General features: G+C 43.5%; 1 protein-coding gene and 1 non-coding gene across 2 annotated transcripts; both read right to left on the bottom strand.

Annotated features, from left to right (window-relative positions):
• Positions 1 to 1,561: 1,561 nt before the first annotated feature.
• Positions 1,562 to 10,840, bottom strand: C1H10orf53 (chromosome 1 C10orf53 homolog). Its single transcript, XM_055566454.1, has 3 exons — positions 10,744 to 10,840; positions 2,291 to 2,410; positions 1,562 to 1,626 (listed from the first exon to the last, which is right to left on the bottom strand). The coding sequence occupies exons 1-3, from the start codon at positions 10,838 to 10,840 to the stop codon at positions 1,562 to 1,564; spliced, it is 282 nt and encodes a 93-aa protein (XP_055422429.1).
• A 3,184-nt stretch (positions 10,841 to 14,024) lies between these two features.
• Positions 14,025 to 14,097, bottom strand: TRNAQ-UUG (transfer RNA glutamine (anticodon UUG)). Its single transcript has one exon. It is a non-coding gene; the product is annotated as a tRNA-Gln (tRNA).
• Positions 14,098 to 14,685: the final 588 nt, after the last annotated feature.

The following is a 14,685-nucleotide window of genomic DNA, read 5'->3' as shown; positions in this document are numbered from 1 at the left end:
TGTATGGCATGATCCCAAATTGGTGAAATCTATTTCTATGCATGGCTAGCTCTTAATGAACATCCAGACACAACGGGAAGAAACCCAGATTGAAATAAACCAAAATTATCAAGTTTGCTTTACCTGCATTGTTTCATGTTACTGTAACGAAAATGTACTTCTCTTCTAGTGAAAGGTTTGTATGAAAACAATCACTTAAACGGATCTTTGAGAAAAAAGGGACTAAATCCAGAGTTACAAAAGCCGTGTGACAACTGGCAGCAGACACCAGGAAGACTTGTTTTTAGTCTCAGGTTCACAGGAAAGATGATTAAATATTTCCAGAGTCCTAAGCGATTCGTCATCTCTGAATAAAATCTGGTAAGTGAAGCTTGGGCTGAAAATGAAAATTCTATCCCTTATTTCATCACATGCGAGAAAGAACTTGTCCAAGTGGTTTCATGGAGCCCCAGGCTCCTTTGAAGCTCTGGGCTGCTGGTGGGGGTTGAGGTTCCCTGGAGCAATGGGAAGGATGGCTCTCCAGGTGCAGTGAGGCTGTAGGGAGCAGGGTAGCCGCCTCCCTGTGGGATGTGTGCCCAGAGCCAGCTGCTGCCTATTGCAGGCCCTGAAAGCCCTTCTCTTTCAACACAGTGCCCAGAGTCTTCTGCATCGGGCTGTCTTCAGTGATGCTTTCTTACCATGAGCTCATGTTTAACATCGTTAGATCAATGTCTACATTTCTCCCCTCTCCTTTACTCTACAGCTAAGAATGCATGCTACAGTTGGTACATAGAGCCTAAAGGAAAATGAACACCATTGTGACATGGCTGAGCTTGGCACTGACCACAGCTAAAACTCTTCTTTAATTTCATCGACTTTGTTTTCCTCCAGAGGGAATGGGGACCAACTTTCCCCTTCTCTCCTGTCCTCTTTTGGGCCCTCTACAGACCAGCCTGTGGGTCTGGCTAATGCAAAAGAAGGCAGAGATCATTTGCTTGTTTTAAAGGAAAATAACTAAATATTTGCCATTAGGTAATTGTATAGCATGCATGTATATAGCATGTTGAATATTATTCCCCTGGGAGCAAGAAGTCAACCTGTAGGAATAGGCAAGTTTCCAAATACTGACATTAACTTTTGGTTCAGACTTTCAAAGCCCAGTATCCTCCCACCCACCATCCCCCTCCTGCCTTGTCTTTAATTTTATCACTTCCTAGCTCTTCACTTACTGTAGAGTGGAGCCTCTGATGCTTCTGGCAACTTTGCGTTATTAGCAAGGGATGGCGTTTTGTTATTAGATGCATTTTATTATTTCCTTCAGCTCGACGTGTACCTGATATTGGAGGGCTCACTCTCCCTATGGGTTGAGATTGAGAGATGCTGCAAATGGTGAGGTTTATTACTTTGTGGGCTCTGTTTCCTTGCAGCCAGGTTAGAAACCTATGCAGGCTGAAGGACAGGGGGTGCTGCCTTGTCTGAGCCCAGCGTCCAAGGCCTGGAATGGCTGCTTTTGTCTGAACTGAAGAACGGCCGGAGGCAGCTGCTCTTCTGTTGACACGAGATGCCCGTTCCCACGAGGAGATCAGTAGGCATTTAGTACAGCTATCCTGGCCTCTCTGCACAGTGGGTCTAGTTTACCGTCACCTCCTAGGGACATAGATATAATTTTCTTTTAGCCAGCTTTATATATTTTACAATGTCATGTCATAGAAGACATACACACAGCTTCTACTAGGAGAGCATTTCTGAAGGTTCCAGGCGTGTAAACTGTTAACTAGCCTTTAATAGAGTATTAGTGTATTGGGAAAGCTTTTACTTTGAGTGGAGTGAGGCATGCACAATGCCAGCCTGCTAAGCCAAAAGCTCTCTGGGGCAAAGAAATCCATAGACTGTGGCTGATGATGCCATGTACTGCCAGCATATTGACTCTAATTGTCTTAGCCAGCCTAGATAAAATAATCAAATGGAATCAAAACCATTTTCAAAGCAAGTAATAATAAAACGCACATTATTAAAATGAAAAGCAACAACACAAAACAACCTAGTCTCCCTAAATGTGCGTGGCCCCATTTGTAGTCCAGAGCTAAATTCATTTTCTTTCCAACCCTCTTCTGTTCTCATGTCCCATGAAGAAGCCAGAGCATCACGCCCTTTATTGTGTGTGGTTTAGGATGCACTCATTAGTGCGCGACAGAGTAAGAATTTAAAACTGAGAAAGAAACCCAGTTTGAATCTGGGCGGAACACAGTGACTGCTAAACTAGAAACGGACGTGCCCTAGAGAAAGCAAAGTGCTGGCGGGAAGGGTTTACCAAACTCCAGGTCTTTGATGTTGCAGCGGAAGACAACTTCTCCATTCACCATGAGCTCCACCACATTCCAGTCTTCTATCTTCTCCAGGAGGACCTGGTGTCCATCTTCAGCCAACACAGCTGGAAAAGATGGAGAAGGATGTGGGTGCCATGGGGACAGATGGACCTGACATGCAGATGTCTTCACGGATGTCCGCAACTGGCCTGCTCTCCAGCTGTTCATGGCCGCAACTCAACATCCCTGGTGGGTGCCCACCTGGTACAGCCTGACATGCCCTCCGCTCTGCTGGGAAGCGCAGCCAGAGACCTGAGAAATTTTGGTTTGGGTTGTGATTTGTGCCAGAGCCACATGCTCAGTGAAAATATGAGCTTTCTTTAGGAAGAGTTTTTGAGTGATACTCAGTGTTGGAGGGGATATAGGAAATTAGGTAAATTCTTATCCTGATAATGGAAATATCAGTTGCTCACTTTTCTGGAGGGCAATTTGGAAGAGAATGTCAAAAGTCTCCAATGCCTCAAAAATTAGAATTAAAAAAATGATTTTAATCTCTGACCCAGGAAATTGCACTTACAAAAAAAAAAAAATCAGAAATACAGGCAGACTTTTACAACAATAAGCTCCTTTCTGTAGGAATATACTATTAATGATGAAATACTGTGAATCACTTACATGCCCAATAATAAGAAGATGGTCAAGTAAATGGTGGTAAAGGCACATGATAAGATTTTATTTTGACATTTAAAAAATGTCTATGAATTTTTAATAGCAAGAAAAATATTTGTAATATAAGCAAAAAATCAGGGTTCCATTTTAAGATGTATTAAAAATATGTATTCAGTGTAATGAAAGTATGTGTGTATATTAGGAAAAAGGGAACTATCCAGTGGTTATCTCTGTGGTGAGATGATGAGAAACTTAAAAAAAATTCTTTTAGCATATTCTAGGCTTTTTAATAATAATGAGAAAAAAATGCTTTCAGAGTTAATGGACTACATTTTTATTCTCCCCTTTGGAATCTGCATTTTAGCTATTACATTCACCAGTGCCTTCCCTAGAGATAAGCTATGGGAAAACTGTTATTTATTTTATAAAAAATTTATTCTTTATTATGGAAATGCAAGGGTATATGAGCTTAGGAGAAATGGTGTGCATGGGACAGCCTGGAGCTCTGTTTTCTCCAACACATTTCTCCCCAGGTCCTGATATGTTCACACTATAACCTCCGTGTTGGAGTTTGTGCACTAAATCACCACAATTGGCAGTCTTTGTCGGTGAGAATTCTGGTGAGGACGGAAAGAGAAATCAGATGGGAGGAGGGCATGTTTTTCAAAGTTTCAGCATCTCAATCAGGCCTAGGTGGAGAAAAGCCAACGTTATGATAGTTAATTGCATTTAATTACAGAGACAATTGCTGTTTCAAAATGTTGGCCTGTCCACGTCTTCATCTTTCAATCAGTTCAAGAACATCCAGCCCCAACTGTGAACATTTTGATTGTGTGATTTTAATTTCACTTCTGGAAAGGAACTTCAGAAAGCAACTCAGCGAGGATCTCCATTAACAAGATAGCACCTCTTGGGCACCCAGGGGTGGCCCTAATTGTCCTCATGTCTGCTAACATCTCTCTCTACAGAACACCCACATCTTTGGCATATTTGTGTTATTGCATTCTATTTCAGTGTCTTATGCTTAAACATCTTTGGAGGGAGGCACTCAGTTTGGACCAGGGACTTATATAAATGAAGCTGTCTGCCCAGTTTGGAATAGCGAGTGGATTTTCTAGGGCATAAAGGCATAAAAACTGCCTATAGATGGTTTTCTGGGGACCCTATGCCCCCTGGCAGTGAGAGGCACAGCCTGAGAGGGAAAGGCTACAAACCGGTAGGGGGAGGAAATTTGGTTTTCACGACCCTGGTTGTGCATCGTCTGAAGACACTCCTGGGACATGTAGTTCAATTTGACTGGAAAAAATCAGGAACAAAACAGCTTCTGCACTCTCATCTTACACTCCACCTCTATCCTAATAACCCCCAAGCCTGGGGGTTCTGGAGAGAAGGAGGGCAGGTTCTGTCTGGGGCTGGTCCCTGTGACCACAGGATAAGGGAGGAGAGGCTTTGTAGGAGATCTGGGAAGACGTGCCCACCCCCCACAATCTGACATGGTCCTTTCTCTGCAGGGCACATCTGGCCGAGCCTCACATGAGCCTCTGGATTTGGGGTTTGTTTTATGAGAACAGCGGCACTCTTCACGCAAGGTGCACCTAAGACATCGGGATTGATCTACCAAATAACCCACCCTATGGAGGTGGCGGGCGGTGCCGAAAAATGGGAATCTGCCTTAATATCTGAGCAGATGAAGTCTCCCAGGAAGAAGTCCTCATAACAGTCCTCTTCAATTTGCCTCTTAACGCTCTCTGTTTCCTTTACTGGCCACAATCCATCTCCCTCCGGGGCGGGGAGGGGCCTGTTAATACAGCTCACTGGATAAGCAGACTCACAATGGCACTGGGCACCTCCAATGGCCCTTTAGACATAAATCTGCGTCTTATTAAGGGGATAAGTCACCTCGGCGTCTACATTGTCTACTCATCCTCAGGATGCCCGTCCCCTTCTCACCAGTCCACAGTCCAGGGTGTGTTGAGCCTGGCAGTGGGGCAGCGAGCACAGTCTTAAGGGATCAAACCCAGAGAAGCACCAGATTCCTGCGGTTCATCCAAATGCCACCTCTCTATGTGGAGGACCCATTTTTTCCCTATGAGCTGCTATGGTTGCCTATTCAAAGAAAGGTCAGATAAATATACTCTGCGCAACAAAGTCTTTGCAAAGGCAGCGGCTAAACTCCAGCATAAATCAACCAGAAGCTCTAAGGCCACCTGCAGATAGCCTGACTCTTTGAAGTGGCACCTCATTCTTCACGGGGGAGCTGGGTGAACTGGAGGGATATGGAAAAGCCTCCCTCTTCTCAATACTGGTGGAGCTGTGTGCCATCTACAAATGATTTAGGAAGTCAAGGCAGACAAACAGGCATCTCCCCCTCCTCTGCTCACCACAGATGCAAAGTCAATGACATTAACAGGCACAGTTAATGCATAACTAGGGACAGGAGGGTGGCACCCAGAGCAACTCAGCTAAATAAGCACGGATTCTATTCTCCTGAGTCTCTGCCTCTGTAGCAGGTCATTTGGCAGACTTAAGTACAGCAGGCAAGGGGTAACTGTGGCTAGGAAAATTAACACTCTTTGCTAAGTATGAGTTGGTTTAGTTTCATCAGTCTTGAGGCCATAGTCAGGATATATTTGCTGAGCTTTTATAATTCATGGTAATAAAGAAAGAATTAAACGTTTCAGATTGCTTAAGGCAGGGTAAGTTCAGGAGAGACCAGGCATATTTCCAAAGCCAGCAGGGTTTTGGGAAATGATAGAGGACTATGATTTTTAGAGAAACACACAGAACGTGAAGGCAGGTGTTACAGACATGGCTCTGCAAAGGCACCCTCTGTGCCTGGTGTGATGTTGTGTGGGCCTGCGTGCTCCGTCCTGTCTGACTCTTTGTGCACCCCATGGACTCTAGCCTGCCAAGGTCCCCTGTCCATGGGTTTTCCAGGCAAGAATACTGGTGTGGGTTGCCGTTTCCTCCTCCAGAGGATCTTCCTGACCCAGGGATCAAACTCACATCTCCTGTGTCTCCTGCATTGGCAGGTGGATTCCTTAACCACTATGCCACCATGTTACTTGGGTCTAAAGTGATGGGGGAGTGTTGGACAGAGAAAGGGGAGCAGATGCTCCCTGCTTTGCTTCTGTTAACACCTCGGAATTTGTCACTGGCCCTCAGTAAATATTGGCTGAGAGTATTGTATAAATTACCATTCAGGGATATACAGAGATAACTTTAAAAATCAACCACCCACTGACACCCTGCAATACTCAAGTCTCCTTCAACCATAAAAATTCTCCCGTCAATTTTCTCAAAATACTCCCTCCCCTCCCCTACTGTGGGAAGAGCTGCCTGGACTGTTTGTTGCCTCATCTTCACCCACTCCCTCACCTCCTGCAGCTGCAGCCTCAGCCCACCTTCTGAACCTAAACTGTCAGGGGCGAAGACCCATCAGTACATTTGATGACTCACACAGTTCTTCCCCCCGACCTTCCAGCAGACTGATGCTCAGACCTACCTCCTTTCTTGCTTCTTAAAATACTTGGGCTGCCAAAAAGTATTTTAAACTCTCAGTTTTATCAGATGATAAATGTAATGCAGACTAGTGATTTCTTAAAAACCTTAAAAATTACAGAAAATAAAGGACAAAAATTTAAAAATCACTTCTAATACTTCCTCCCCTCTTTGTCTTTTTCAGTGGAAGTGAGCTCATAGTGTAGATAAAATTCAGGAGTATGCTTTATTCTTTTAACACTGTGCTGTGGTGATCCAGACTGTCAGTATACACAGATCTGCCACAGTGGGCTTCACGTGACGGATGAACCGCAATATATCCAGCTGTTCCTTTTTCTGGTTGTTTCCAACTTTTAACAATGACCAAGGAATGCAGAAAACGCTGCTGGGCACGCTTCCACGTGTGTGTGTGAGCTTTTATGTATCTGTGTAGCTGAGGAATGGAGCAGCTGGATCCCACAGTGTATGGTTAAGTTTCAGGACACTGCCAGGTTGCCCTTCAGAGTGACTGTGCCAACTTCCCCTCCCATCACAGGGCTCTGAGAACGCTCTTTTTCTATGTTCTCCATCAATCATGAATTCATCTTTTTCTAAAGGTAGCTCCTGCTAACAGTGCGGTGGCCAGTCGCCATTTTCTCCTGAAATTCGTATCTTACCCTGCGCCTCCAGGTTGTCTATCTTTCCCGCTCAGCGGGACCCCTGCCCCACGTCCTGTGGTCTGCCCAGCTCTAGCTTCTCCTTGTTTCCTCCACAGCCTCACCTTCTGTGGTTCCAGTGTTCAGCTCTATGCAGGTTCATCTTAACTAAGATTTATCCATCCTCAAAATATTCCAGGCACAGTTTCAGACTCAAGGACACAGTGGAGGATAGAGCAGACAAAAATCCCTGCTACCCTGAAATCCTGGTAGCAGAGAAGGATAACAAGAGAAATAGGTGAAACATAGCTATGTTGGATACTAATGAGCACCAGGAAGAAATAGAAGAGGAGGGAAGGGAGATAAAGAAGATGGAGGCAGAGGGAAGTGTCGACATTGTCAATGGAGGTGCTCAAGGAACACCTGTCCATGAAGGTGACTTTCGAGAAAGACCTGAAGGCTGAGGGAGTAAAGACCAGGCAGGAATGTGTAGAAAGAGCATCCCAAGTAGAGTACTTCTAAGCTCCAAGGTCAAATTGGGCTAGGTGTGTTCAAGGTCGGCGAGGAGGCTGATACAGCTGGAGTAGAATGAACAGGAGGGGAGGGTAAGCAGCAAAAGGAGGAAATGAGGTTAGGGAGGTTGTGTGGAGCCTAGCTGCCCACTGTAAGCCTTTGGCTTCTCCCTTGAGTGAGCTAAGAGCAACCAGAGTGTTCTAGGAGGCAAGGGCCACACTCTCACTCAGGTTTAGTGGCATCGCCTGGCTTTGGGGCTAAGAACAGACTACAGCAGACAAGGTGGTCACAGGGGACTCAGGAGACTCAGTGAGGAGGCCAGGGCAGTGACCCAGGCAGGAGATGACTGACAGTGGTTTGGACAAAGAGCCAGAGGGTGGTGGGAGGGAAGGTAAGACAGGGTTGAATTCTGCAGGATGCTTTGAAGATAGAACCAGCAGGATGTGCTGCTAGACGAAGGTGGGTGTGAGGGAAAGGGAGGCGAGAAGGATGCCTGCAGGGCTTTTGGTTTAAGTGAAAGAATGGCACTGCTATGAACCGAGATGGAAAAATGCAGGAGAGACTGGTGAGCACTAGGGAGGCTGGTTTAGGAGGCCTACTAAGCATTCCAACGGCAATGAGAGGTGCTGCTTGCAGATGTATGATTTGCAAACCTTTTCTCCCATTCTAGATTTTCTTTTTACTTTCTTAGTATTGTTCTTTGATGCACAAAAGTTTTCAATTGTAATGAAGTTCGATTGTTCCATTTTTTCTTTTGTTACTGATGCTTTGATGTTTAAGAAATACTTGACAAATCTAAGGTCATTCAGATTTGCCCTTATGCTTTCCTCTAAGAGTTTTTTAGTTTCTAAATTTAGACCTCCGATCTGTTTTGAGTTAGTTTTTAAATATTGTATAAGAGTCTCAGATCAGATCAGTCGCTCAGTCGTGTCCAACTCTTTGCGACCCCCATGAATCGCAGCACGCCAGGCCTCCCTGTCCATCACCAACTCCCGGAGTTTACTCAGATTCATGTCCATCGAGTCAGTGATGCCATCCAGCCATCTCATCCTCTGTCGTCCCCTTCTCCTCTTGCCCCCAATCCCTCCCAACATCAGAGTCTTTTCCAATGAGTCAACTCTTCGCATGAGGTGGCCAAAGTACTGGAGTTTCAGCTTTAGCATCATTCCTTCCAAAGAAATCCCAGGGCTGATCTCCTTTAGAACGGACTGGTTGGATCTCCTTGCAGTCCAAGGGACTCTCAAGAGTCTTCTCCAACACCACAGTTCAAAAGCATCAATTCTTCGGCGCTCAGCCTTCTTCACAGTCCAACTCTCACATCCATACATGACCACAGGAAAAACCATAGCCTTGACTAGACAAACCTTTGTTGGCAAAGTAATGTCTCTGCTTTTGAATATGCTATCTAGGTTGGACACAACTTTCCTTCCAAGGAGTATAAGAGTCTAATTTTATTCAAAAGATATTCATGTGGACATCCAGTTTTTCCCGTAAAATTTGTAAAAGAATAAAAAATGTGCCCATTGAATAGTCCTGACACTCATGACAAAAGTCAATTGACTGGAAATGTGATGATTTACTGCTAGAGTCCTGATTCTATTCCATTGCTCTTTATGTTTATCCTTATGAAAGTATCACACTATTTTGATTACTATAATTTTGAATAAGTTATGAAATCAGCAAGTGTGATACCTCCAACTTTGTTCTTTCTCAAGATCGTTTGGGCTAGTCTCAATCCCTTGAAATTACCTATGGATTTTAGGATGACTTTTTCCATTTCTGCAAAAAAACCGTCACCAAGATTTTGATATGAATTGCACTGAATCTGTACACCACTCTGGGAAGTATTGTCATCTTAGCACTATTAGCCTTTCAATCCATGCACATGGTATAGTTTCCCATTTACTATGATTTTCTCTCATTTCTCTTCGCAGTGTTTGCAGCTTTCAGTGTATAAGACTTGCACCTCCTTGGTTAAATCTGGTCATATGTGTTCTGTTCTTCTAGATGCTATTGTAAACAGAGTTGTTAATTTCCTTTTCAGATTGTTCATTGCTAGATATAGAATTACAACTGATTTCTGGGTGTTGATTTTGTATACTTAAACCATGCTGATTTTACGAACTCAAGCAGTGTTTTCGTGAACTCTGGGGTTTTCTAGCCAGACACTGGCTGGATCGGAAGCGCACCCTCCTGACCCGCTCCTCCCATCTCCGTCCTCTCAGGGAGCACCAATGCTTTTACTTTAATCCACCACCCCTTTACGGCCGTTCTGGCCCAAGCTACGGTTCTCTCTCCTTTGGACTGCCCCAACAGCCCCTCACCTCCCTGCTTCCGTTCCTGGCCCTCTAATCTGTCCTGCGTGCAGCAGCCAGTCTCATTCCCCTGCCTGACACAATACAGCCTGCTGGATCTGGCCTCTGTCCACCTCTCAGCCTCATCCTCCCATCAGTTCAACAAAGACACAGGTCATTTGTTCATGCTTGCAGCTTTTGCAGACATCAGTCCCACTGCCTGGAATGCTATTCCTTCCTTTTCCCTAGTTAGCTTCTCCTCATTCTTTAAAGCTCAACTCAAATGTAATTCAGGCAAGTAAGTCTTTCTAGTTCTCTTTCCTCTCCCCTCCAGTTACGGCCAGTGGGAGGTCCCACTGTGGTTATGCTGCTCTATCAGAAGTCCGGCACAGCTGACAATTAGTAGCCGACAAGGACACACGCACTTCAGGGTCTTGCATCTTGTTCACCGGTGGGTCCTCGGTATCTGGAAGAGTGTTCAACAAATACAAGATGCTCAATAAAGGCTTGTTGTATGAATGAAAGATCAAGGAATAGACTCTCTGCCATTTTCCAGCCAGGTGACCTTGGAAAAGTCACTTAATACTCCTGATCCTCAGTTCCCCAATGTGTAAAGCAAGGCATGTAATCTCTCTATTCAGGAAATTTGCTACTCACTACCCAGTGGGCTCACCGTGTATGTCTGTTCTCCCCTTAATACTAGGCAGCAGGGGTTTAGGGAAGATTTCCAGAGAAAGTAGGAAGCAAGGAAGTCTAGGCAGAGGGCACAGGCTGCACAGATGCTCAGAGGCTGGGGTGCCCCTGAGCCCGTGCAGTTGGATGGCCCTTTGGCGCTCGGCTGCCTACCTAGCAGGCCCTCCAGGCGATAGGTGCGGTGCTCCACTGGCAGACCGATTGAGCTGTATGGCCCATAGCGCATGATGACCTGCGCGTTCTTGGGCATGGCCAGGCCTCTTGCTGGGGTTACAGCGCAACACACACTGCTAGGCAACTGCACTTCCGGCCTCTGGCGGGGGTGGGCGTGGTCACGCGTGGGTGGGCGGGGCCACGGAGGTTGTGGGTGGAGCTGGAGGACCTGCACCCCAAATCACCAAGTGCCTGGCGTGGGGACTGGGGATGAGGAATCTTGAATGCCTGCACCTACTATGTGCCTACTTCTGAGGTGCAGAAAAATGTAGTGATGTCGGAAGCCACTTGCTCTCGCGACCCTCACAAGCTGGTAAACACGGTATTTCAACCTGGTGTGGCAAGTGTTAATGATAAATAATAGCACTTAACGACATATACAGCTAGTTACAGAAAGTTTATGTCAGGTGACAAGCTAAGCACGTTCAGTGTTATCTCATTTAATCATTTTGCCGTTCCTATGAAGTAGGTTATGTTTTGTATTTACAAAACAGAAGCTTGGAATGGCCGAGTAACCTTCCCAGGCAAGTCAGGCACGCGGTATAAACTGGAAACCTTTGTAAGGTCTGTATAATGTCTTTTTATTTCTCTAGCCTGGTATTTGTTGGAACTCTTGAAACTGTGAATTTAAGTCTTTCATCTGTTTTTGGACAATTTTGAGCCATTATCTCTTCACATATTGCTTCTGGCCCCTTTGCTCACTTTTCCGGGACTCCAGTTAAATATATGTTACACTTTCTCACGCATTCTCATTGCATTCCCACGGTATTATTCTCACGGTCTCTTCTCTCCTGCATTTTTCTTTCTTTCTTCCATGCTTCTTTTGGGATTGCGTGTATGTGTGTATACATATGTTCATTTTTGCTTGTAATCCAGTTTATTAATTTTCTCTGCAGTTGTGTCTTAAATGCTATGAAACCCATCAATCTTGTTCATTGTTTCAGCTGTTTATTTTTCAACTCTAGAATTTTAGTTTAGTTCCTTTTCAAATTTGCTGTGCCACTTTTTTATACAGTTGAATTTCTTGCCACGTTTTTTAGGCCTGGTGCTATCTTCTTGATCATTATAAAAATACTTGTTTTATACTCTGTGTTTGGGAATTCCACTATCTGGAGACACTGTGTGCTGTTTCTGTTGTTATTTCTGGTAGTTTCTGTTGATTTGTCTTGTCTCCTAGAGTGCTTGGTTTACTTTAATTGTGTACTGGACACTGTATTAGAAAAATTATTTGTAGAAATAATATGAGGCCAAGCATGATGTTATTTTCCTCTATGGAAGACTTTATTTTTCACTTCTTGCCAGGGCCTGGTAGCACCGGCAACCCAGGATCATCTTAATACAATTTCAGGGTTTGAGATTTGCTTAGCCATCCAGATGGCCTGAAACTGGGCTGCAGTCCATGTGGAGGTTGGTTTATTTGTATTTTTTCCCCTCATTTCTGTGGTGCCGTCTTTTTGGATCCTGGCCCAATGAGGGTGGTGGCTTACCAAGATTCATTTGGTGGTGTTTAACACTCCAGTTTTTGGAAGCCTAACTGCAAACTCAAAACTGCATCTCATCTTTTAGGTTGCCTATTCAAGATCACTAGATAGCTCCAGAGAAAAAGCATCTCAGTGCAATGCTCGCTCTCATCCTCTCCCTGATCCTAATCCAGTTAGCTCTTTTATGATTTTCAGGAAGATTTTAAAAATATATATGCCAGGTTTTTAAAGATATCTTATGTAGGAGGCATAGTCTGAATTAAACTACTCTATTGTAACCAGAAACAGAAGTTCTCCCATTGAGAATTTTTCCTGGAGTTGCATTGAATCTAGAGATCAACTTAGGGAAAACTGAATGTTTCTGAGGCCTTCCTATATACCATACTGAAATATCTCTCCTATGGGGCTTCCCAGATGACGCTAGCAAAGCACCCACCTGCTAAATGTAGGAGACATAAAAGACAGATCCTTGGGTTAGGAAGATCCTCTAGAGTAGGAAATGACAACCCGCTCCAGTATTCTTCCTGAGAAATCCCATGGACAGAGGAGCCTGGCGAGCTACAGCATATGGGGTCACAAAGAGTCAGACGCGACTAAGCACGTGTGTGCACACACCCTTCTCCCTTATTTAGATCTTCCTCAGTGCCTTCTGTGGGGTCACACAGAGACGGACACGACTGAAGCGACTTAGCAGCAGCAGCAGCAGCAGCAATGCCTTTAAGTGTTGTTTATCATTATCTGTGTATGGTTTTGCATGTATTTTGTTAGATTTATTGCAAGTCATGTATTTTTTTTTCTTTTTTGGGGGGAGCCACACCGTGTAGCTTGTGGAATCTTAGTTCCCTGACCAGGGATCAAACTCATCCCCAAGAGTGAAAGTGCCGAGTTCTAACCACTGGACTGCCAGGGAATTCCCTAAGTCATATATTTAGCATTGTGATTTTATTGTTGTATAAAACGAAGTTGACTTTTATATACTGATCTTATGTAGCTACCTTAACCATTTCTTATGATTTCTATTAATTTTTTTATTATTTATCCCCTGAGTGGGAAGATTTTAAATCACCACGTCAGTTTAAGATTATAGCACTATCCAGAAATTTTATTTCTTCTTACATCAGTCTTAATTAATTATATTTCTCTAAGAAATTTTCAATCTGAGTTGTTTTGTCAAAAAACAAAAATGTTTTTTGACATTTTTGACATAAGCTGGTTGATGTATTTTTGCCATCTTTCTATCGTCTACTTTATTGTGGTTAAGTGAGTTTTTATTCATAATATTACTTATTTTTGACCTTCTCTTTTTATTTTATTGGTTTTACCTGTGACTTGTCTATTTTGTTAGTCTTTTCAAAGAATCAACTTTTCCATTGTTAGTCTTTTCAAAGAATCAACTTTTCCGTTATTTAGCTTCTCTGCTGTTCTTATTTTTTCTTTCACTGATAGCTGTTTTTGTCTTTATTACTTTCTTTGAGTTTACTGTTCCTTCTACTTTCTTTGAGTCTACTGTTTGATCCTTTTTCTTACTTTTTTAAGCTATCTTAACTCATCAGTCTTGAGTCTTTCCTCTTTTCTGTTGTAAGTATGAATTTCCCTCAAAGCATCACTTTTGCTGTATCTCAGAGGCTTTTTTAAAAAATAAAGTCTCCTGTGCTATACAGTAAATCCCTGTTACTCATCTATTTTATCTTATTTTTTAATAAACCTTTTGGTCACTCCATGAGGTATATGGGACTTTAGTTCCCTGACCAGGGATTGAACCTAGGCCCTCTGTATTCAAAGCACAGCATCTTAACCACTGGACTGCCAGGGAAGTTCCTATCCCAGAGGTCTTGATATGAGGTATCTCTATTTTCTTGCTCTAAATATTTTAAAATTTCCACTATTATTTCTTTTTTGACCATGGGTTTTAGAATGATGTGTTTTTTGGATTCTGGAATATTCCTAGCCATTTTCTCTTTAAATAGTGCTTTCCCCCTATTCTCTCCCTTTTCCATAGATTTTATTTCTTTGCAATGTTAAATGAAACTATTTCACAGCTCTCTCAGTCATCTCTTTTCTCTAGCCTTTGCAATGTTGCTCACCTATCTGTCTTTTCTGCTGCTTTCCCTCCTATGAGCCATTTCTTGTGCTGTTTGTGTTTTTTGCCCGTGACCTCATTTTTAATGGAGCGTTTTCCCCCATGGGGGTTTTAGTGTGTTCAGGGTTGTGGAAAGTGGTTTTGTAATTGATCCTGCTGAGGTCCTTTGGATCTTACTGACCTAGGCAATTTAAATAAATTATTGGTTTGGAATTCCTGCTTTAGAGATAGGACTCAGATTCTACATCCACATATAGCATAAATTTATAATGAAATTTCTTGTGGATGTCTTTTTCCCATCATCTGCAGCCCTATGTGAAT

Source organism: Bubalus kerabau, chromosome 1, assembly GCF_029407905.1.
Source record: "Bubalus kerabau isolate K-KA32 ecotype Philippines breed swamp buffalo chromosome 1, PCC_UOA_SB_1v2, whole genome shotgun sequence".
NCBI lineage: Eukaryota > Metazoa > Chordata > Mammalia > Artiodactyla > Bovidae > Bubalus > Bubalus kerabau.
This window is presented reverse-complemented; position numbering and strand designations above follow the sequence as displayed.